Genomic DNA, 25,332 nt, shown 5'->3' with positions numbered 1-25,332 from the left:
TATTCTGAATTTCTACAAAAATTTCAATTACCAGTTAAACCAAGAGAGTTTGCTATTGTTGTTGACGCGATTCCAAAGAGTGTGATTTTACTCTTAAAAAACGCTGATTCAGTGGAAATCAACATGGACAATATTTGTGGTAAAATTTTCATTGATAATGTTGATGTTTTACAACAAAAATGTAGCAATATGATTATAAGGAAAGCTCTTGGCTCTGTGTCTTTTCCTGCAGCAAGATTCTTTTGGTCTTCTTTATTTGGTGAAATCTCTTGGGTTAAAGCATGGAAATTGCCAAATAAGTTTTGTGTCAATAACAAAATTAAGGAAGTGTCTTACAAAATACTTCACAGAATTTATCCTGCCAAGCATGTTTTGGAAAGATTTAATCTTAATATTTCGTATACTTGTGAATTTTGTGCACTAGAGAAAGAAACAATCTTGCATCTGTTTTTTCACTGTATTTACTCAAGATTATTTTGTAAAGATTTAGAAACCTATATTAATAGAAAACTGAAGTGTATGATGGAAATTTTTGTTTTTGATGTGCTTTTTTATACTCAGAAAGACAATTTGGAATGCAAAGAACAGCATATTATACAGTTATTTATTTTATTAGGAAAATACATTATACATAAAAAGAAGTGGGCTCAAGGTAAACCGAATTTTCCACATTTTATAAATGACTTTAAATTATATGTACATATTTTGGAACAAACTAAAAACAAAAAAGCAATGAAAACATGCAATGCTTTGAAAACACTGGATTCTATGTAAAAAATATTATAATTTTTTTTTCTTCTGGCAGTTAATGTAATATTGTGAATATGTGATACCTCTGTTCTTGTGGCATTGAATAAAAAAATAAAATAAAAAAAATTGGACAGAAACGGAAAAAAAAAATTACATCAAAATCACATCTGATGGACAGTAAATACGATCACTTTTCATGTTGAATGTTGATATGGTTTTGTCATTGACAATAACATGACAGTTTCACCTCGTAAAGAAAAGAAAACTCTACTGCACATGTGCATAGAAAAAGCAAACAATTGCAGCGCGCGCTTTAAAATCAAATGGATTTTGATTGGCTGTCATGGCTGGCTCTTTTTGAAATTATGATGTACAATTTTTATGTCATAATTATGACTTATGTTAAGACACCCCAGGAAAATAAGGTAAACAACTAATAGACACGTTAGCAATGCTTAATGTAATCAATCAACTGGGGAAGACTTTTTGTAGCACAAGTTTTCTGATATTTTGTTTAAATTTGCAAATGAGGCATTAAATTACAGCACTACTTTGCATAAATGTCCATTAAAGAAATCTGACAATTGAATAAAGCCAGGTTCAAAATTCATATTTTATTTTGTTGACATTTTAGACAAAAGTTTTTACAGAAGGGATTTTTATATATCTGTTTATCGCTCAATACAAATAAATAAAAAATATTTTTAAAAAATGAAATGTTGTAAATTACATATGAACCCTATGTAAAAACCTTCAGAACATAGATAGGAATAAAACTGTAAAGTCTGGTGTAGCCTATGTAAGAGATTTCTGGCTCAGCGCAGGAGAAAAGCTCATTTTGAGAAAACAGATTTAAAGATATAATGTCATTTAAAATCTACAGACATACACAGAAGAAGTCAAATAAAATAAACACCAAGTATATTTTGATGCTTTCTTTCCACAAGTCTGAAAAACAACACATTAGGAAAAGCCAAATAGCCCAAAGTTTCAAATTGACCAGTGAATGAAAAAACAATATTTTTGCTCTTACCTTAAAACATAATTTAACAAATACCAATTTTATATTATAACTGTAATGACTCAACATTTTATGTCAGAATTACTTACGATTTACAAAATCATGTTATGTTGTTATGTGGCAAAACCTGGCTTCCCCACATTGCCTGTATCATCCACCAGGGCGCGCTATATTCTAAGAGTATGACTATATTGCATGTGGTCGTGTTTAGTTTCTCTTTGCTCAGCTCTTCTCCGGCTGACCGCAGGACACACACATGTTGCTGATGACCTGAGGTCTCACTGACCCCTGACAGCAGAGACTCGCCCTGATAAATGAAGCGCGTGTGCCGGAGGGAGTGTTGGGTGACCGGGATGTGTGTCCAAGGTGTTGTGTGTCTGGAGGATCAGGATAGCGTGTGCAGGGCGCATGTGCTTCACTCAGACACACGAATATTCATCTCATATTCAAAGCTGTTTCCTGTGAATGTATTGGCCTCTATAGGAAAATAATGATAACAAACTGAAACGCTAAGACTTTGCTTGTGCTGTGACGTGTCAACAAAATAAAATTATATAACAAACACCAATCTAATAATAGAAACCAGTGGTGTACTAATAAAGAAATATAGACTATTTACGGACAATTGATCAGTATGAAGCCGATCATGGTGATAGGAAAAAAAATATTGGTAATGATTTTATGTTCTCTCGCAAAAGTTTTGAGTTCCCCTGAGAAACTGGGGGCTGGAGTTCCTAATGCAGGGATTTCCAATCAAACCAATCAAACACACCTGAACAACACAGCAAAACCCCAAGTGATGATCGAGCATAACTGTTTGTTCAACTGTGGCGATGAGCTCCGGTGTTGTACCGAATTTCAACCCCCTGCCAAATTATTACCCGCCTCGTTGAAGTCAGTACCTGATTGCCTAATCCAAACCCCACCCCTAATCCTAACCCCTCCCCCACAACTAATCCAAACCCCACCCCTAATCCTAACCCCTCCCCCACAACTAATCCAAACCCTACCCCTAATCCTAACCCCTCACCCACAACTAATCCTAAACCTATCAATTCTTCTCAGGTCAACTTTATGTTAATGAGCTATGACATAGTTCGGCGGCAACCAATCGGAATGTAGAAGTCCGGAGTACACAGTCCGGTAAACTTTGGTTTAGTTCCGCACAGTTAGTGATGAACACCTGCTGTTAACAAGCAGAATCACTGAAGGAAAGAGAAACATAATAACTGGATCTGACTTCAGCCACAGGCTTAGAGGAAATCAACTGAAGAGAAAAGAAGAAATTAAATCTCTCAAGATCTCAACAGAGGAGGATTAAACAACTCCACAAACAGCACTGTCCTAAAGGGACATGGTGGTGGGAAAAATATATGAAATTTTATGAAAATATGAACGCAAAAGCAATGACAGAATTTTCTTCCCATCTAATTTTTTTTTTAACAAAGACCCTTTAGGGACTCCATAGATCATATAGCAGATAAATAAAAAGTTACATTTAATACATTTAAATGGTGGCTCCTTACATCCCATTCATTTGTCCAAACGTCAAGGTCAAGTTGAAGACACTGCATTTTGGGATACAGTCAGTATTCAATGCAGTGTGCAGCACATTTTGACAAATAAACTAGGTCATTAAAACCAGACAGCAACATAGTGTCGGCCCAGATCCGGCCCACATCTGGTACACGTGGATTCCAGAAGTCTAGTCGGAAAATATGCGAACAGTGCTCAATTAAAGAACAGGATTGTACAGTTAAAACACAAACAATTAGTCGTGATGATTTTACTGGCTTCCAGCAGACTCAGACAGAGAGAGAGGAAAGAGCGGAAAGAACAGCGTTGTTAATAATAACCCGTCACACACACTCAGAGCCGTGTCTCAGTTATCTGTGTTTTCATTCCAGACGTGCTTGAGACAGCTGAGCGGGTGAAAGTCTTAAGACGACGAGCATTCGAGACATTCACACGGATCAGATGATAGTGCTGGACTCATGTGTTCACTCCGCCCACTTCTGACTGGATGCATTACGGGAAATCTCCGACTGATAGGGAGTTTTCAGAACAATACAGGATCAAAAACAAAACATCAACAACCAAAAAAAAAAAGGTTTACTTGCTCTCTAATTGGGCTGAAAACAACGCTGATTTCTAACATAACTCTGATTTGTAACAACGCTGATTTGTAACATAACAGTGATTTGTTACATAACGCTGATTTGTAACATAACAGTGATTTGTAACATAACCTTGATTTTTAGCAACGCTAATTTGTAACAACGGTGATTTGTAACAAAACATTGATTTGTAACAACGCTGATTTGTAACATAACGCTGATTTGTAACATAACAGATTCTTAGCAACGCTAATTTGTAACATAACGCTGATTTGTAACATAATGCTGATTTGTAACATAACGCTGATTTGTAACAACGCTGATTTGTAACATGACATTGATTTGTAACATAATGCTGATTTGTAACATAATGCTGATTTGTAACAACGCTGATTTGTAACATAATGCTGATTTGTAACATAATGCTGATTTGTAACATAACGTTGATTTGTAACAACGCTGATTTGTAACATAACGCTGATTTGTAACAACGCTGATTTGTAACATAACGCTGATTTGTAACATAACGCTGATTTGTAACATAACGCTGATTTGTAACATAATGCTGATTTGTAACATAACGTTGATTTGTAACAACGCTGATTTGTAACAACGCTGATTTGTAACATAACGCTGATTTGTAACATAACGCTGATTTGTAACAACGCTGATTTGTAACATAACGCTGATTTGTAACATAACGCTGATTTGTAACATAACGCTGATTTGTAACATAATGCTGATTTGTAACAACGCTGATTTGTAACCGCTGATTTGTAACATAATGCTGATTTGTTACATAACGCTGATTTGTAACATAACCCTGATTTTTAGCAACACTGTAACAACGCTGATTTGTAACAAAACATTGATTTGTAACAACGCTGTTTTGTAACATAACACAGATTTTTAGCAACGCTAATTTGTAACATAACGTTGATTTGTAACATAACGCTGATTTGTAACATGACGTTGATTTGTAACATAACGCTGATTTGTAACAACGCTGAATTGTAACATGACGTTGATTTGTAACATAACGCTGATTTGTAACAATGCTGATTTGTAACATAATGCTGATTTGTAACAACGCTGATTTGTAACATATACTGATTTGTAACATAACGCTGATTTGTAACATATACTGATTTGTAACATAACGCTGATTTGTAACATAACGTTGATTTGTAACATAACGCTGATTTGTAACAACGCTGAATTGTAACATGACGTTGATTTGTAACAATGCTGATTTGTAACAACGCTGATTTGTAATATAACGCTGATTTGTAACATAATGCTGATTTGTAACATAACGTTGATTTGTAACATAACGCTGATTTGTAACATAACGCTGTTTTGTAACATAATGCTGATTTGTAACATAATGCTGATTTGTAACATAACGCTGATTTGTAACAACGCTGATTTGTAACATAACGCTGATTTGTAACATAACGCTGATTTGTAACATAACGCTGATTTGTAACATACTGCTGATTTGTAACAACGCTGATTTGTAACATAACGCTGATTTGTAACATAACGCTGATTTGTAACATAACGCTGATTTGTAACATAATGCTGATTTGTAACATAACGTTGATTTGTAACAACGCTGATTTGTAACAACGCTGATTTGTAACATACTGCTGATTTGTAACAACGCTGATTTGTAACATAACGCTGATTTGTAACATAACGCTGATTTGTAACATAACGCTGATTTGTAACATAATGCTGATTTGTAACATAACGTTGATTTGTAACAACGCTGATTTGTAACATAACGCTGATTTGTAACATAACGCTGATTTGTAACATAATGCTGATTTGTAACATAACGCTGATTTGTAACATAACGCTGATTTGTAACATAACGCTGATTTGTAACATAACGCTGATTTGTAACATAACGCTGATTTGTAACAACGCTGATTTGTAACATAACGCTGATTTGTAACATAACGCTGATTTGTAACATAATGCTGATTTGTAACATAACGTTGATTTGTAACAACGCTGATTTGTAACAACGCTGATTTGTAACATAACGCTGATTTGTAACATAACGCTGATTTGTAACATACTGCTGATTTGTAACAACGCTGATTTGTAACATAACGCTGATTTGTAACATAACGCTGATTTGTAACATAACGCTGATTTGTAACATAATGCTGATTTGTAACATAACGTTGATTTGTAACAACACTGATTTGTAACAACGCTGATTTGTAACATAACGCTGATTTGTAACATAACGCTGATTTGTAACAACGCTGATTTGTAACATAACGCTGATTTGTAACATAACGCTGATTTGTAACATAACGCTGATTTGTAACATAATGCTGATTTGTAACAATGCTGATTTTTAACAACGCTGATTTGTAACCGCTGATTTGTAACATAATGCTGATTTGTTACATAACGCTGATTTGTAACATAACCCTGATTTTTAGCAACACTGTAACAACGCTGATTTGTAACAAAACATTGATTTGTAACAACGCTGTTTTGTAACATAACACAGATTTTTAGCAACGCTAATTTGTAACATAACGTTGATTTGTAACATAACGCTGATTTGTAACATGACGTTGATTTGTAACATAACGCTGATTTGTAACAACGCTGAATTGTAACATGACGTTGATTTGTAACATAACGCTGATTTGTAACAATGCTGATTTGTAACATAATGCTGATTTGTAACAACGCTGATTTGTAACATAACGCTGATTTGTAACATATACTGATTTGTAACATAACGCTGATTTGTAACATAACGTTGATTTGTAACATAACGCTGATTTGTAACAACGCTGAATTGTAACATGACGTTGATTTGTAACAATGCTGATTTGTAACAACGCTGATTTGTAATATAACGCTGATTTGTAACATAACGTTGATTTGTAACATAACGCTGATTTGTAACATAACGCTGTTTTGTAACATAATGCTGATTTGTAACATAATGCTGATTTGTAACATAACGCTGATTTGTAACATAACGCTGATTTGTAACATAACGCTGATTTGTAACATAACGCTGATTTGTAACATACTGCTGATTTGTAACAACGCTGATTTGTAACAACGCTGATTTGTAACATAACGCTGATTTGTAACATAACGCTGATTTGTAACTGCTGATTTGTAACATAATGCTGATATGTAACATACATTGATTTGTAAAATAAAGCACTTATAGATTACATAGATTACGAATTATCATCACTAGGGGTGTAGAAATGTACCGATCTGCCAATGAAAAACTGACTTTGTTCACTTGAGAACTATATTCTCAGTTATTGTGATGATTCATCGGTGCATGCTTTTCCAAATCAAATTAAAAAAAAGTTTGAGAACATTCAGTGCAATAAAATGAATGTCCAACACGTGCTCATGCTGGAGTCATGCTGGAGTAACACACGGGTCCAACAATTCAACTTGGCAGTAATTTGCGGAAAAACAGTAAAGCACTGAAGAACGGTTCATATTTCACATGAAGAAACTCTGCTTTCAGTGTCACACACGGTTAATGAGACTGGCAGTGCTGTGTAACGTTATTGTAAACTCTTAACTTATAATAGGCTAAATGTGGTAAAAAGGTGAACACCATCGAAACATGAAATGGCATCTGCAATGTATTTAGCTTTTGCAATGCAATGCTTTTCTTAATGTGAAACAGGATTTTTTTTTAGACAGAAATGAGGTTGGACAGATTTGTTCGGTTACTATTTCAGTGCCCATGTAGCCTTGGTTATTTTTGCAGAAATGAGTGACTATTAAATAATATTATTTCTTCAAAATAATAACCACTGATGAGCTGCATCTTATAATGCCAAGGCAATTGTTAACCCAGCAAACACAGAAGGTTACTCTAATATAAGAGTTTCTCTAAAAAAAAAAATGTCATTAAAGCGGATGTGCAGATATCAACATGTTTAACCTGCTTTGATAGGCGGGATAGATGAATAAATGTTTTAATCCACTGACAGCAGTTGATCTGAAAGAGAAAAAAGATCAGATTAAACGAAAGTTCACTCGAAACCCTGATATAGACGTTATTCACAGCAGGTGAAACGACCAGTTTTTTAAATCATCTTTGATTTTTAACGGGAATGAAAGCGAGGCTGTGAGGAAAAGACATACATCTCTTGGATTGTGCTGTTATTTAAAGTGTTTTTTTTTTATTGTTCTGCTAACGAAACACTGCAACAATAACTTTCAGTAGACAAAAATCTCCTGACAATATGAGCTGTGGAGAATTATAAGTGATCTAGGAGCTTTACACAGCTTTTTACAGCGGATGCCATTGAAAACACAGTAAGTCTGTCTCTCACAGCCTCGCTTTCATACCGTTCTTCCCAAACAGCAACATAGTTTCGGCCCCGATCCGGTCCACATCTGGGCTGTGTAGAATCCAAGTGTGCCAGATGTGGGCCGGACCTGGGCCGCCACTATGTTGTTGTTTGGGATGGTGCTGCTCTGAATAAGGTCTGGTGCTCAGGTAACGTTTCTTAGGGCTGTTTTAACACAGAACGCGTTTTGCTTTGAAAACGTGAGACACAGGCAGTGGGGGAAAAAAGGTCTCGAGACGCATTTTTAAAAGTTGGACTTATTTTAAATTGAGCGCTGTGTTTTAATGGGAAAGTAACGCAGTGTAATGGGAAAACTATTACACTGCACTGTGACAGCAGGCTTGTGTTGCTGGAAGCTTTCGCGCGATCATTTGAAAATGTTTTGTTTTTCTCCACAGTTTCAGATTAACAGAAAACACACACATACACACGTTTCTATAAAGAGTGTTTTATTCCAGACTCGTTCTGAGTCCGAGGAACAGAAAAGGCAACTCAACAAACACACATACAGCATAAACGCACACAAACGCACACGTGAACACACTCCAGACGTCAGTCAGAAGAATCGACCGCTCTAATAACTATAAACAAAGCTTTTAAGAAAAGCATCGCCATCTTCTCGCAGCAGGCAAGAGCTCATGATACACACATACACACACAGAGTTACGACACACTTTCTCTGTATCGGTTTCAGATGTGTGAAATCAGACAGAAACAAACAAACAAAACTTCTGTCTGTAACCAAGAACAGCAACTTTAGGGAGGATTCCTGACTGAGATCTGTCCATCTGGAACCACTGTAGATCCCATTCCCATCCAGGCCTGCGTTCACCCCAAAATCAACACGAATAAACAAGAAATCATAGTCTGCATAAACAAAATTACACGATTAAACTGTGACAATTATCATCTCATGACAAATATCCCCGATTTTTATTACAAAAATATGAACACATTATTATTATTATTATTATTATTTAGTACTGCAAATATATGTATAAATATTTCATTATTTAAATACTGTGTTAATATTTTCATATTATTTTGTTATAGCCTAATAATAATTGTAAAATAATATATAATTCAAATAATTACAACAGTAATACAATACTGAAAATAATAAATAACAAATTAATCAAAATAAAACAATTTAAAAAATAAAACAATGGGTGGGAGAATGTTTTTGTAAAACAAATATGATTTGTGTTTTTATAATTTGTGTCTGTAACACTTTACAATAAAGTTCATTAGTTAAGATTAGTTAACTACATTAGTTAACAAAAACTAAGAATGAACAATACTTCAACAGCATTTATTAATCTTAGTTAATATTAATTTCAATATTTACTAATATATTATTAACTTCAAGGGTTGTATGTGTTAACATTAGTTATTACACTAACATGAACAAACAATGAACAGCTGTATTTTTATTCACTAATATTAACAAAGATAAATACTGTAAGAAATGTATTACTCATAGTCAGTTCATGCTAATACATTAACTAATGTTATTTAATGAACCTTATTGTAAAGTGTTACCATTATTTCTATTGATTTTGGGGTGAAATGTCTCCCTGAACATGAACTGTGTGTTTCTCTCAGTCAGTGTCTGTGTGTCAGGGGTGTATTTATAAATAATTGCAGTACTGAACATAATAAATGACAAAATTAATCAAATTAAACATAATTTAAAAAGTAAAACATCTGGATGCAATGCAGTACTGAGAATGTGTTTTGTAAAAGAAACAGTTTAAAAATGATTTCTTTTGATTTTGGGGTGACCCTGATCTTGAGGGGTGTGTGTGTGTGTGTGTGTCAGTCAGTGCGTATGTGGCAGGGGTTAGTTCCCGCGTGGAGAGCGGAGCGGTACAGTGTGCTGAAGTGTGTGTAAAGCACAGCACACGTGACCCAGGGCTCTCCGAAGCGCAGGTGTCCTGTGAAGAGGAAGTCGTCCTGTCCCGCGCGCGGGTCACAGCGCATCGGCATCTTCACTCGGCCCGTCCAGCGCCCGCGCACCGACGCAAACACACCACTCTTCTGACGATACACACGACTCAACCACAGCAGCGCAGACACCTGACCTTCCTCATCATCATCATCATCATCCTCCACGTGACGAATCCTGCCGCGCACCGCTGACACACACACACACACACACACAGCATTAACTACGCTTTACACAATGTTTTTATCATCTGAAACATGCACAACTTATATTATAAAGTGGCTTTTATTATGCATTTAACCCTTGTGCGATGTTTGTCTGCGGTTTACACTCAGGCTCTCCAGAGATCACGAGCAACAAATTGTAATTTGTAACAAAATATCGATCATTTTTTTACTTGATTTACTTTATTTGAACGTTGAGTGAACATTCCATTTCATCATTCTGCATACATTATTTGAATTTCACTTTTGAATGAACATTCCGAAACAAGTAGCAACATTTTAAAAAAAAACGTTAGATGAACATCTTACTAATGTTTCAGAAAAAAAAAATGCTCCGTGAATGTTGCATAAATAAGGTTTTTATGCTAATAATTTGAGAACCTGATTAAAGACCAGATGATTTTAAACAAACGTTCTCTTAACGTTACTGGACGAATGTTTGTTCATAACCAGAATGTCAGCCAACGTTCAATTTTTCTGCATTATAGTCATTATAGTCAGGTGCAACTTATTTCCCGGAGAATGCGGTAAATGATGTCATCTAAGGAGTATAATATGGTAAATAGTTTCTTACCAAAGTCACTGGTGCAGAGCGCCATGAGAAGCTGGTCATCAGTGCAGGGTCTGCATGGAGCTGAAACACACACACACACACCTTAGTGTGACACACACTTCCTCCTCAGACACGTCTGGACTGCGCTGCGTCACACACACACACACTCCAGCTGTGCCTGAGCTCCTGTGACCTCTGACCCCTAGATAGCGTTATCATCATTATCTCCAAACCCAAGAGTCTCGACTGAGTTTACCCGCAGTGAAGCTCGATGAACACACAGGGCTCTGAAATAAACAGATGTGCATTTAAAAAGGCTTTTAAGCTCGAATTGTAAATAATACAAATATTCAAAATTAATATTATAATATTTAAAAAACAAACAAATAATTAATTCTACATAATTTGGGCAACTGATTCCTCAAAACAAATGGTTTTATTTTTATATCTGTAAAATTACTTTTAAATATTTATGTTCTATTTATAAACCTTCAATTTTAATATAAAACTTCGTAACGTTCTGGGAACCAAAATAATTCCTCAAAAAACAAACAAACATAGAAAACAATATTTTAGTAAGATTTTCAATGTTTTAAAGATGCACATTTTAACGTTACAGTAGCATTAATGTGGTTTAATGTTTTCAAAATGATTATATCATTTATTACACAACTATTGCAACAGGCTGTCATATTTCGAGCAAGTGAGTCATATGTTCAGATGAATCGCATCTGATGATTCAAACGAATCAGGAATGAATCAAACTACAGTAGTTGCGCTGCATGTTCTCACAGAGACAATGTGATATGAAACATTGTCTATTTATCGTCTTTTTCTCATCACATTCAATTAAGACTCACACTCTGAGCATCATGTAAATGTAAAGCATTTCCTTCAAACTCGCCTTCGGGACAAAAGCATTTGTGAATGTAAATGTGATTCGTCACCTGATTTAACACATACAAGCACATTCATACACACTCGCATCAGATCCTGACTCTGAAACGGCTCTTTAACGGCTTTCAACACTTCCTCCCCCACACACACTGATCACACAGACCTCAGATCAGCTGTTCAGTGAAACCAGACGAGCGTTACACAACTCTCTCAGAAACACAGACGCTTCCTCTAATGAGAGAGTTTGCCTCCCATTTGGTTAGTTTGTTGGAAACAATAAAATAATGTTCTTCAAACGTTTTATTTTTACAATGATAAAAAAATGTTTTGTTTACAGGTATTTTACATGATTTCTGATTGTAATAATAAAACGTGACTTGTACACCGGTGTGACTTATCTTTGTTATTTCTGTGTGACTTCCCAGCTAACAGGAATATAATGTTTTGCTAAAGTTATGAAAACGTAATTTCTAACGTAACATTCCATTTAGCAAACATTGTGGGAATGCTACTTTTGAACCTTCGCCGAACGTTAGTATTTGCCTCCCAAAGTATTTGTCTTCAAAGGTTTTATTTTTTTGTAATTGTGAAAAAGTTCTCAGTAAAAAAAAAAAAAAAATTATGCAAAATAAATTACACAGAACGTTCCCAAATGGTTATTTTTAGGTTTTTGTTTAACTATAAAATAAAGTTCTCAGAATGTTGCAGCGTTTTTATAATATTTAAACAACTAAAAATAACACAAAAATAACTTTTTGTAATGGTTATTTCTAGGTTTTAGATTTATACTGTTAAATAACTTTTACAGAACAATTTCTAATGATTATTTTTAGGTTTTATTTATAAACCTACATTTTTCAATATAAAATGTAACATGTGTTCATTTAAAACTAAATAAAAAATGCATGTTCTGGAAACCAAAATCTAACATACAAAAAAAAAAAAAGAAATCGCAATTTGATAGCCATATGATGAAAAGATTTAAATTTGTTCACTGCAAATCTGACAAAAGTGAGATTTTGAATCATATTTTAAGTCACATTGACCGCTTTATGGTTTTCTTTTTGCCCGTTTGGAGGTTCAGCATGTATAAATCAGGGTCAACACACACACACACACACACACACACACACACACACACACACACACACACACACACACACACACACACACACACACACACACACACACACACACACACACACACACACACACACACACACACACACACACACCAAGCCAGTGTGTGAGTGAGACCAGCAGGTGAGGAGCTCAGGACACCTCAAGACTTGCATGTTTATGAAGACAAATCCTCTGGGAACATAGAGCGGGAAACGGGGAAAAGAGAGGGGGAAGGGAAACGGAGGGAAGACAAATATGTTTCGCTAACGTTCCCATTTAGTTAAGAAAACATTGTTTATGAATGTTCTAGAGAGTTAAGGGAACATTCCACTTGGAACATTATTAGAATTTTTGAAACAAGTAGGAACATTTTAAAGTTTTCAGAACATTATTCAAGACTTTAAACGAACATTCTATTAATGTTACTGGAAGAACGTTTGAGAGAACCTTGACAGAACGTTCTGAGAACATTCCCTGTTAGCTGGGCATCATATGTGGAGAAAAGGCGGTATGAGTATTTAGACTGTGATCCTCTACAGACAGCTGTGTGTGAACTGAATTATGTTTTTATAAATCCCTCTTGAAACCATTAAGCTCATCTCTGCTAAACAGCCAATACAACAGCAGCTCTGATGATGTGGAACTAGCCAGTGCGAGTGACTGTGACTGACAGCACTACAGGCCGCTTGACCCGACACACCTCTTGATTACACTGTTTATTATCTTGTGTCAGGCTGAACATGGAGCGGCGGGGGGGGGGGGGGGTGATGGTTCTGTCTGGGCTTCAGGTTTTACAGGGTCAATTCAGTACCTCTCTAAACCAGTCTTTCATGTGAATTACGCCCATTTGACAGTGTTGTTATTCGACCCCCAACTCTCTCTCTCTCTCTCTCACACATATTCCTGAAGACACTAAGGCTGCGTGATACACTGAATACTTACAATAAAATATATATTTTTATATTTTCAAATATCAAGATCACATAACTAAGTACACAAATTACGAAGCTGTTCTTTGCATCATGAATACTAAAGTACTTCACAAAAAAATGCAAATATAGATTCAGTTCTTATGTTTCAATCTGTCCGGAAGCTAGTTATTTTAATTTATAAAGTTTTAAATATGGATTTTTTTTTTACTAATATGCTTTGCTTCAGAAAGGCCTTTATTACCCCCCAGAGAGCCGTGTGGAGCATTTTTATGATGTGTTGATGCACTTTTATGGTGGATTGATGCAGGAAAGATGCACTTTTATGATGGATTGATGCACTTTTATAGACTTCAAAACAGAAACGGCCATTCACTCTCATTATAAAGCTTGGAAGAACCAGGGCATTTTTTAATATAACTCTGATTGTATTCTATTCGTCCGGAAGAAGAATGTCATATACAACTAGGATGACTAGTAAACGATGAGTAAACCATGGGCTAATTTTCATTTTTGGGTGAACTATCCCTTTAACGGATAATGTCCCGGTAGATAATGTCCAGGACCTTTTGCATTTTTCACTGTATGTATATATATATATATATATATATAGTGATGATCCTTTGGGTGAGACGTTAAACCGAGGTCCCGACTCTCTGTGGTCATTAAAAATCACAGGATGTCCTTCGGAAAAAAAAGTAGGGGTTTAACCCCGGCATCCTGGCCAAATTTGCCCAGTGGCCTCTGTCCATCATCCCCATATATATATATATATATATATTTACACTGACTTACACTGTCTCCTCTCCACTGGTAAGCTGGTGTGTGGTGGGCGTTCTGGCGCAATATGGCTGCCGTCGCATCACATTGGTGGTGGTTGAGGAGATTCCCCCCCTCTATGTAAAGCACTTTGAGTACCCAGAAAAGCGATTTATAAATGCAATGAATCATTATATAATATTTTGAATTACACACTACATCGTGATGTGTTTTAGGATTAAAGCAAATGTCTGACTTAACGGATAATGTCCCGGCAGAACCTTTCCCGCTGTTCTCCATGTTTTGTGTAGGATGTGTGAGCTGTACCTGCAGGCGAGTAGGGCCGGTCTCCTGGCGTCTGCGTGGGGATCAGCTGATACTCAAAGGCGGTCACCCTGCGGCTGATGTCCTGGCGCGCGGACGCCTCCACGAACAGCGCCCCCTCCTGGAGGCCGAAGCAGCGCACGAGCCCGGCGGCCTGCTCCTCCTCCGACAGCAGCGACCGCAGCTCTCCGGCCCGCTCCAGGAACAGCGCGGCCCCGCGCGAGTCCCTCCGCGGCTTCAGGCAGGCGAGGAGGTGTGTGGAGGACGGCAGGTTGGGGCGCAGGTTCACGATCACGGCTCCTGTGGGATAGAGCCACTCCAGAGAGCCTTCGGCACAGCGCAGGTACACCTGCTCCACGTCCCGCGCGTGAGACTCGTGCGTCAGACCGCTGAAGACACACAAAGCAAGAGTTAGCAGCATCTCAACTAAAGGTGTCAAAAGTATTCACATTCATTACTCAGGTAGAAGAATAGATACTAGGGTTTAAAAAGACTTCTGTAGAAGTTGAAATATCAACTCAAGCTTTTTACTCAAGCAAAAGTTTAAAAGTACTGGTTTCAAAACTACTTAAAGTATAAAAGTAAAAAATGCCATTAATGACAAAAGCTTAGGCCGCGCCACAGGGGCCTATAGTGCACTACCCCACCTCCTCAAAAAACATTTTTCTAAAGGCCATAATGACTATTATGTTATATTAAAATGTTAATGTTGAAAAATTTGGGATACGCTAGGCTCCCTGTTTCAGCCGCATATATGCCCATAGAAAATGAATGCATTTTAGTACAATACAAATACATTGGGGAACCATATATGTGTACTACATGTGCAGGTGCGATGGATCGCATACAAAACAATAGAGTGTCGGAATGGTATTTATACTTCTCGTCCAACCACAATCAAATTTACTCTTTGTATGATAGGGCCCATTGTGTTAAGATGCTTTTGGTCGATTGGATCACAAGTGGACGCCACGAAATACAGGTGTAAACTGTGTCTGAAACTTTTTAAGCTTGTCCACTTTCGACCACTTCCAGAAAACATTGCAATCGGATTGCGTTCGTAGAGTAAACACTCATGTGGTCGAATGTGTTCAAACGCCACAAAAGACCGTCTTCTCTCCGTCTACTGATCTAATGAGTAAACATTATGGGAAGAGCGCTAGACAGAGAGGGATGAAGACACAAGTTAGGTTTGAAGATGAAAAATGTACCAAACACAATGTTCTCTCACCATTCCTGATTTCTAACACACACTCACAGCGTTCGGCTGGTCTTGTGTCTGTCAGAGCAGAAACTAAAGCTGATGATCTCCGTGTTTTTCCATCGTCTCCGGTCGTGCTCATATGTGAACAGGGTTTGAAATTAACTTTTTCACTTACCGGTCAATTTGGCTACTAAATTTTTAAGTCACCAGCCATTCAGAACTTCTACTAGCCAAAAAAACCCCCAAAATAAATCAGATTAACTATACGTCACAGCTTATATATTATAAAATTTGGATTTCATAAATTCATTTCTTATTTAAACAAAATCCTGTCATCCAGCATCTCTTCCCTTCCTCTTTCATCCTCATCCTTTTTCACCAAAAATGTATTTAAGTTGGTCAGATCAATACACTACAAAGAACATCAAAATAATGTAGGATGTTGGAAAATAACAATGTCTTTTCTGTTAACCGAATGCTTTTTAATCTTCGCTTTTGCTTCAATGCAAATGAACAAGCGCACCATTTTTTGTTGCGCAGTGACGTGTTTGTTCAAGTAAGCCAGATATGAGCAGATTCTGCACAATACGCAGTATTTAATATATCAGGATGACTCACGAGTTGAGTACTTGCGCTAAATCTGGCAAAATTTGGCTTACAGGAACTAAGCCAAAGTGAGTAAACATAGTAAATTGCCTAGTGATTTGACAGCGTTACCCGCCACAGTTGATTTTTACCCCAATTTGGCGGGTGTTCATTTCAAACCCTGTGTGTAAATTGAGTGAGCTTATTTCAACCATTAGATGGAAGGATCTGAAAAAATACACATTTATCCGCCCATAGACCCTCGCCTCAAAGAAATCAGGACAGAAGTGGTTGAAAGTGGACAAAAGAGACGAATTAAAACACCAGGTGTAAACGAGTATGTTTTTCTCTCGTTTACTTGTGATCTGATCGACCAAAACGCATCTTAATACCAGGAGTAAACAGGGCCTTTAGTTGTGTCTTGCTTCTCATTCACCACAGAGGTTCTCGTTTGTCAAATGACACATAAATCTGAGGGCTTGACAAATTGGGATTCATGTTCACCCATGACCTCCTCCTCATCTCCAAGAGCTTTCAGTAACATGAGGAGAGATGGGATGTCGAAACTGTGGGATTTTAAGTCAACCTGAAGTCTCTGAAAAAGCGTATGGTAGGAGACGATGGGTATTGTGCACATGAAAGATATCACAAGCTGTCATCCAGATGGGACATTTTCATTTTCCCCGCCACAGCGCTTTCAAGTGGTTGTGGTCGGCATATTTAGGGATGATTACAGTGTTTGCGTCTGTTTCAGCTGGACTGGAGGCTTTGAGATTTACACTCTACACCTGGTGAACAGCACGACTTCTCAGAAAAATTACGACCTCAAAAACAACTTTTAAAAAGCAGGATTCAATGTCCCATCCATGGAGTTTATTCACACTCAAATGTGTCTAAACAACAATTGACTGAATCTAAAACACAGATTAATAATATTCCTGAATTTCCACCAAATATGGAGGGTTTGGATCAACACAAGGGCGAGTATATGATGAAACTTCACATCTACAGCTGGGGTTCATGACTTGGCATTATAATTAAACTGACAGGGCTTGGTTTCTACTGAAATCAGTGCTAAATGTCCTCCAGAGAAAAAGAGCCGAGTCCCGCACACACATAACCCCAAAATCATCTGGCTTGCTTTTAATTAACGTTATTAAATCATTTTCTGGAGTCCATTAAGTCGCGGAGCGCATAATAGAGGCCAGATTCACGTGCGGTCTGATCCAAAGAGTTAAATGAAGGAGTTGAAAGGAAAGGAAAAGTGCGAGTCAGCTATTAAAGCACTAAAGTCAATGGAGAGAGAGAGAGAGAGAGAGAGAGAGAGAGAGAGAGAGAGAGAGAGAGAGAGAGAGAGAGAGAGAGAGAGAGAGAGAGAGAGAGAGATAGAGAGAGAGAGAGAGAGAGAGAGAGAGAGAGAATTTGAATTCCAAAAACCCTTTATTACAAGTTTTAAAACATTGTCCAGACAATTAACACACAAGAATCAGGCTAAATTATCTTAAGAGGAATGCAAAATGCAGGTTGTCATCAATAATCTCACACAAAGCCCCCGTATTGCACCAAATCAAATAAAAAAAATTAAAAAACAAGATCATTCATGGCTTTGAAATAACGAAAATCAATTAAAACTATAGATTTCACTGAATTGAGAAACGCTGCCTCTAAATTATAACTTGTGTTTCGTTCGATTTTATGTTTCCTTCCTAGTAGCCTATTATAAATTGTCATTTTAGCTCGGCCTATTTAAAACCAATAATAAAAACTATTTGAAAAAAAACAGAAAAAGTTTCACCAAAACAATAAATAAATTCTGTAAAGCAATAAACAAAGACTTTAGTCTTTGTTTATTGCATGAATGCACGGAACACAGTTTCTCTCTGCAAACAACTGTATCGTTTTAGCGCTGATCAGATTAATAATGAATCGATACATTCGGACGTTTCTTTTAAAATCCACGAAGACTTTCAAATAGTTAAATACCACTGTTTAGATTAGTCAGTAGATTGCATCAGATGCGATTTTATAATGTTAACCACTTCACAATTTTAACCCCAAACAAAGTTCTCATCCAAGCTAGTAAAAAATAATTCACGCTCGAAATCTGAATCGTTTATGGTTTATAAGAACAATGATTCGCGAATCAAAGTAAGTGTCAGCGCATGTCGAGTGTAAAGGCATGCCCGGACCTTCCCCATCACATTTCACACAGTTTCATTATTTAAACCTATTATACACAGGTCTTAACGGTTATTATTATTATTTTTTTAATTTTCAGTCTACTATATCTCTTTTGTTTTAGAAATGTGTGCAGGCAGAAAGTTTTTTACATTTTAAAACTGGTAATTGCAGTTCTAAAATGTAAAAACTCTCTGCCTGCACACATTTCTAAAACAAAAGAGATATAGTCGACTAAAATTAAAGAAATTGTTGCAATACAATCGAGTCACGCATAAATTCATGTCGAAATAAGACTTGCTTTTAATGAGCAATTTATTTTGTACGCAGTTTCTCTGTACAGAATAAAGATAATTTTTAAAAATATATATATTACAACTTTATAAAGTTATAAAACGTTGCACGGATGTAAAAGGCTCACCTTCCTTTCCAGTTGCACTGGTCGCTGGAGTATTGAGCACATCCACACAGAACTAGAGCTGACAGAAGAATGAATAAAAACATCCTCCAAAACACCAACAATCTGCTTCAGTCAGTAGAAAAACACAATCCACCGCCGCTCTGGGTAATTTAAAACACTACATGACCGAATCACGATTAGACATCAGAGATGAGTCACTGAAGCGCTCATGATCGCGGGTCTGAAGCCCAGATACACTGATAGAGTCCAGCAGAAACTTTCACTCTCATTCGAGCTCCGCCCACAAACACAAGCCACGCCTCCAACCACGCCCCACGTATGCACGAGCGACGCAACGATACAATCACAGTATTTACAGACTTATGATAAAGTCTCAAAATTTTACATTTAAAGTTATTTTGGTGTTAGTAGTACCATAGTATTTAAGCACCTTAAATATACATTTCAGTCCCATTACCTTGAATTTGATTTCGGATAGTCTGCTGAAATTCATGGTATTTACATTGGCGAAACTTATCCTAAATGAATATAAGCACCAAAGTATAGGCTACTCGTTTACAGATTCACTATGCCATTCGGCTGATCAGCAGGTTCTTGTAAGGGTGTGTGTGTGTGTGTGTGTAACTCATGCGCGTGTCTTGAGAGGCTGTGGTTATTCTGGGCTCAATAAACACTGATATCAGATGCTGCTGAGTCGCGCGCGATTATTACACTGCACGCGCCTCGTGGGTGTGTGTATTTGTGGTTGCATAAAGCAAGACAAATCGCACTAAGTAAATCAGTAGAAATATAATCTCAGGAGTTTCAGTATTCTATGTAGAGCCCTGTTTATTTGGGATGGTGTGTGCGTGTTACAGATCAGATGTGTAATGACTTGTGCTGACCCTCCACCTACAAGCCATCCTATACATTTACAGGCCATGACCTCTGACAGGCACACATACAGCAGGCTCCATCACCTGACACACACGCGCGCGCACGCACACACACACGCATGCACGCACACTCAGTCGCTCTCTCTCTCACACACACACAAACTCACTCACTCTCTCTCTCACACAAACACACACACACAGGAACGTGGCCGCTGACCTCAGATAATGTCCAAATGGAACACACACATTCCAGTCTCTCTCACACACACACACAAGGCAAAATTAACGACTGTTGAGAGGAAGACAGATAAAACTAACCAGAGCTGTCAGAGACTGTAATCAATTATTAACATTTGCTGTTGTCAGAAAGTGATAAGCTAACACACACACACACACACACACACACACACACACACACACACACACACACACACACACACACACACACACACAGAAAACACGCCAGAAAACGATTTGAAAAAAATCTACAAATACACCTTTAATATCAGGGAGATTTAAAATAAAACGGCGTAATGCTGAAATAGTATTAAAACATTTTTTTTTTGTTTATTCAAATAAAGCTGAAAATTAAATATCAGAAAGCTGCCTTTGGCAACTAACTTAAATAAAAAAGAAACAAGACTTGTTCGCATCTCCACGTTGCCTACTTGTCTTAAACTGCACTATTTGCAATTCACTTTTTCCTTCCACCTTGAATGTCTTTAACGCACATTCATTTTGCACAAGAGTTTCAGGCCCTTCCAGCACACGCAACAGGCACAAGGACCTGATTGAGAGCAGGTCAGCGAGAAAAGGCTTCATCCTGAGGCGTCACTCGGGAACGATGGAGAAGTCCAGTGACACGGGGCATCAGGAATGCACACAGACACCTGTGTGTGTTTGAGTCGAGGTGCGAGAGGGATGTGAGAGGTTTCTCAAGCCGGGAACTCTGGGAAGGAATGCAGGAACCAGTTCCCAGATCTTTCTTTCCAAAGATTACAGGGATTTTTCATCGTTTCCATTAGCTCAGTGTGAAACTATAGATGTTTTCCAGCCTTTAACTCCAAATCATGTTGGCAATGTGCTAGAAAATGCCAGAAGCATAATGCTAGCAACATTAAAACATGCTAGAAACATACCAAATCATGATAGCAACATGTTAAGACATGCTAGAAACATACTAGCACTGTGTCATATTATGCTAGCCATTTGATTAAACATGCCAGCAATGTGTTAACATGTTAAAACATGCTAACAATATGCTAAAACATGTTAGCATATATATTATCAGCAAACATGCTGCAAAATACTAGCAATGTGTTAAACATGTTAGAAACATACTAGCATTGCTATATTATGCTAGTCATGTGATAAAACATGCTAGAAGCATGTCAAAATATGTAAAATATGCTATAAATGTGCTTGAACATGCTAGTAATGTACTAAATCATGATAGAAACATGCTTAAACATGATATAAACGTACAAGCTTTGTGTTAAAATATGCTAGAAATTTGTTTGAACATGCAAAATTGTTAGCAACGTGTTAAAACAAGCTAGCAACGTGCTAAAACATGTTAGCATGTGTATTATTAGCAACATGCTATTAGCAATGTGCTAAAACATGCTAGCAGCACGTCATAAAGTATGTTAGCAACATGCTATTATTTGCCTGTTTTTCTTACTGCCTCTATTTAACCAATTAAACTTTAATGTTGATTTGACAAATCTGAATGTTTAAAATAAAGTTTAAAGTTGGTCCTGATGAACTTCTCCAGTTTCACACTAAGCTAATGATGTTCTCCAGCCTGTACCTTCAAACCTTTACCGAAAAGGGTTTTGCATTCTTAGATTTTAAGACATTGTTTAGTCCCTGTATTAGCCTGCAGGTTTGACTGTCCTTCATCTGGATCTCACAGTCTTCAGCTGAAGTGGTAGTAGTGGATTCCTTCTTTGAGCTGCAGCGACAGCAAGTTTTCCTCCAGGACTCCATGTGTCATATCCTACACACACACACACACACACACACAGATGAGGACAAACACACAGAACAGATATACATAAGTACCTACACACAAAGTAAAGTAAATTCACAAATATTGGGCAGCCTACTATGTTAATAATTTATATATTTGTGTTAATTTAGCTTAGCATCATTAGCTTAGCATGCTAACATCAGATAATGTGGTAATTCTGTGGCATGTAGAGCGTATCAAATCAGTCACGAGCCGCGTTTCCATTACAGATTTGTGCGATATTTTCAAAATGTCGATAAAAAACGATTACGAAATGACGGCGTTTCCATTAATCGATGTTATGCAACTAAAACGTTGTTTTTTCCTCTTGAAATCAGTCATTACAAACATCATGGCAACGGATGTTAGTAGGTTTAAGTATATACCAGGCACTGCACTAGCTATTATTTGTAATGGATGGAGATGTAGGCCTTTATCCAATTATTATTAGCGATGAAAATCCTCTTATTCTTGTATGAGGTGTTTCTGGGTGTTTCTCCCTCATTTCTGCTTCGAGGTCTTGATTGTGGCATTTCTTTGAGGTTTAGAATCCAGTATTCCTGTAATTCCTTTGTGTTTTATGAATTTAATAAAGAACTCTTTCTCGTATTCTGTCCAAACACACCGCGTCATCTACGTCAGGTGACTGTAAATGCGCAAAAACTGTTTCCATTGTTGAAAAACCTCCTCATGCGAGCGTTAAAACTTTTTTACGATAAATGGGAGTTTTTGCGAAATTGACGCGTTTCCATTGAGCGTATTCTCACTTCGCAATGTCAATTTGCGCAATTTGAAGGGTAAAGGAAACGCACCTACTGATGACAGATCAGTTATACGTTCCTATGTAGGGCACAGACAACTCTAGAGTCTATACGGCGCAGGAACAGCTGTGTGTGTGTGTGTTAATATCTGATCCCGCTGGAGGTTCATTAGTGGGAAACACCGATGATGATTGAGATTGATACGAGCCTCACGGTCATTTGGACCAGAGCATGTGTGTGTTTCAGAGAGAAGTCATTTCCTGTGTGCTATAAAAGAGTGTTTTCAGTCAAATTAATGTCTGAGACACACACACACACACACACACACTGTCTTACACGTGCGCGCGCGAACACACACACACACACACACACTCTGTCTTACACGCACACACACACACACACACAATGTCTTACACGTACGCACACACACACACAGACACACACACACTCCAGCTCACTCTCACACTCCCTACAATCACACACATTCACTCACACATTCACGCACACACTCTAGCTCACTCTCTCTCTCTCTCTCTCACACACACACACACACTCTGTCTTACACGCACACACACACACACACACACACTGTCTTACACGTACGCACACACACACACACACACACACACTCTAGCTCACTCTCACACTCCCTACAATCACACACATTCACGCACACACTCTAGCTCACTCTCTCTCTCTCTCACACACACACACACACACACACACACACACACACACACACACACACACACACACACACACACACACACACACACACACACACACACACACACACACACACACACACACACACACACACACACACACACACTCCCTACAATCACACACATTCACTCACACATTCACGCACACACTCTAGCTCACTCTCTCTCTCTCTCTCTCTCTCTCACACACACACACACACACACACACACACACACACACACACACACACACACACACACACACACACACACACACACACACTTACTCACCAGCTTCACACACACGATAAACGGAGGCGATGCCTTTCTGAAGTGCAGGATGGGAATCTTGGGCTTCGGCCGTTCCTGAGAGAAACAGAGAAAACAAGTGTGTGTGTGTGTGTTTGTTAACACGGTCTCACCAGTGTGTGAGTTTCTCAGTGTTAAGTATCTTGGTCTCGAGAGAAGAGCTGATGATTATCCCCGAGTGTGTGTGTGTGACTGATGTAACGAGGCTAATGATGGATCGGGATATTAATCAGAGTCTCAGTGAGTCTGACAGAGGATTCCAGCCATAAACACTGATTCATTACTAGCATTATATTTGCATAAGTAATGATCACTATTCTACGTTCACATCAGCCACGTTCCCATGAAGTTTCAGAATCAAAACATTTGAGTGCAAAATATATCTTTATTCCTCAGTTTTATTCGTTCTTTTGTTTGGTGCAAAAATCCCTTTGAATTCAATGAACATTACGGTCATAGTCCAAAAAAAAAAAAAATCTTGAAGGAGTTTAAAAATATGCAATTATTGAAAAACGCAATCATTCTCATTACATATAACATGCACTTTAATTACTGGCAGTCATTCTGCCTATATATATTCCTGTATTACACTATGACTATATTCCTTTATAATCTCAGAGAGTTTCATCATGGATGGTAAAACCAGACTGTTTAAAACTTACCATTTCAGATGGTTGTATTTTTATATTTTTTTTGTTGTCTTTTATCTCAGTATTCCTATAAGTGTTGTATAGAGGTTTTTGTTATATAGTAACCCTAAAATGACATGAACGAGTTTAAAATGTGTTTAATAACTGGGCTGATATATAGGCTATATAAGAATTTTCAGTACACGCATAATCCCATAAAACACAAATTTTTCACACACGTTTTCTTAAAAATTTCAAAAAATATATTATTGATTATTTCAAGGTGGAATTAATGACACCTAATTTGGATATTTTCATGTGTGGGAAAAATGTGGGATTAAAAAGGGTTAGGATTTCATGATATTTAGTGTTGGGGAAAGTTACTTTGATGAGTAATGTATTACAATATCGCGTTACTTACTTACATTTTTTAGAAAAGTAATGCGTTACGTTACTTTTTTTCACCTAGGCCTACTTTACCAATAAAAACAAAAAAAATGGTTTAACTGAATCATCGAAGGTCATAAGCAAGTACAATGGTCAATAAAAGTGAGTTGAAATGCATAAAAATTTATGTTTTTATTTAACTTTTTATCAGAATACTATGCAAACCTACAATAACTAAATATGTTAAA

At 37.2% G+C, this 25,332-nt stretch overlaps 3 protein-coding genes across 6 annotated transcripts in view; all 3 read right to left on the bottom strand.

Moving 5' to 3' along the window:
- LOC143710510 (B-cell receptor CD22-like) overlaps nt 1-25,332 on the bottom strand; it is a 773,497-nt gene that overhangs the window by 573,298 nt on the left and 174,867 nt on the right. The gene's annotated exons all lie outside the window — the stretch shown is intronic.
- metrnlb (meteorin like, glial cell differentiation regulator b) lies at nt 1,345-19,973 on the bottom strand. Of its 2 annotated transcripts, XR_013194554.1 has the most exons (7): nt 19,406-19,973; nt 15,021-15,406; nt 11,008-11,067; nt 6,887-7,906; nt 4,738-5,312; nt 2,802-4,521; nt 1,345-2,699 (listed from the first exon to the last, which is right to left on the bottom strand). XR_013194554.1 is itself a non-coding variant. In XM_077201417.1 (4 exons), exons 1-4 carry the CDS (start codon nt 19,486-19,488, stop codon nt 10,080-10,082), a joined length of 849 nt encoding a protein of 282 aa, XP_077057532.1. In that variant the 5' UTR covers nt 19,489-19,672; the 3' UTR covers nt 8,694-10,079. The 2 variants fall into 2 exon arrangements, 1 of the variants encoding a protein (XP_077057532.1); XM_077201417.1 differs by lacking the exons at nt 1,345-2,699; nt 2,802-4,521; nt 4,738-5,312; nt 6,887-7,906 and adding an exon at nt 8,694-10,399 and having other exon boundaries at nt 19,406-19,672.
- The window catches only part of qtgal (queuosine-tRNA galactosyltransferase), a 25,503-nt gene continuing 20,993 nt past the window's right edge, over nt 20,823-25,332 (bottom strand). For all 3 annotated transcript variants that reach the window (XR_013194548.1, XM_077201393.1, XM_077201394.1), the window contains 2 exons: nt 24,051-24,125; nt 20,823-22,282 (listed from right to left, as the gene is read on the bottom strand). Coding sequence is in view for 2 of the 3 variants with exons in the window: in XM_077201393.1 (XP_077057508.1) it covers nt 22,202-22,282; nt 24,051-24,125 (156 nt within the window). In the remaining variant the exon portion in view is untranslated. The remainder of the gene's footprint in view (nt 22,283-24,050; nt 24,126-25,332) is intronic.

Source organism: Siphateles boraxobius, unplaced genomic scaffold (assembly GCF_051911475.1).
Source record: "Siphateles boraxobius isolate OS27281-9 unplaced genomic scaffold, OSU_SipBor_1 47, whole genome shotgun sequence".
Taxonomy (NCBI): Eukaryota; Metazoa; Chordata; class Actinopteri; order Cypriniformes; family Leuciscidae; genus Siphateles; species Siphateles boraxobius.
Note: the sequence above shows the minus strand (reverse complement) of the source record. Positions and strands in the feature narration are given on the sequence as shown.

Bases quoted from the DNA above. Each gene is read 5' to 3' on its own strand.
- metrnlb (XM_077201417.1), bottom strand. From the start codon at position 19,488: ATGTTTTTATTCATTCTTCTGTCAGCTCTAGTTCTGTGTGGATGTGCT. The intron at 15,407-19,405 runs GTGAGCCTTTTA...GTGTGTCTTCAG, and splicing joins CAGTGCAACTGGAAAGGAAG to CGGTCTGACGCACGAGTCTC. The intron at 11,068-15,020 runs GTACAGCTCACA...TGTGTGTTTCAG, and splicing joins CCGGCCCTACTCGCCTGCAG to CTCCATGCAGACCCTGCACT.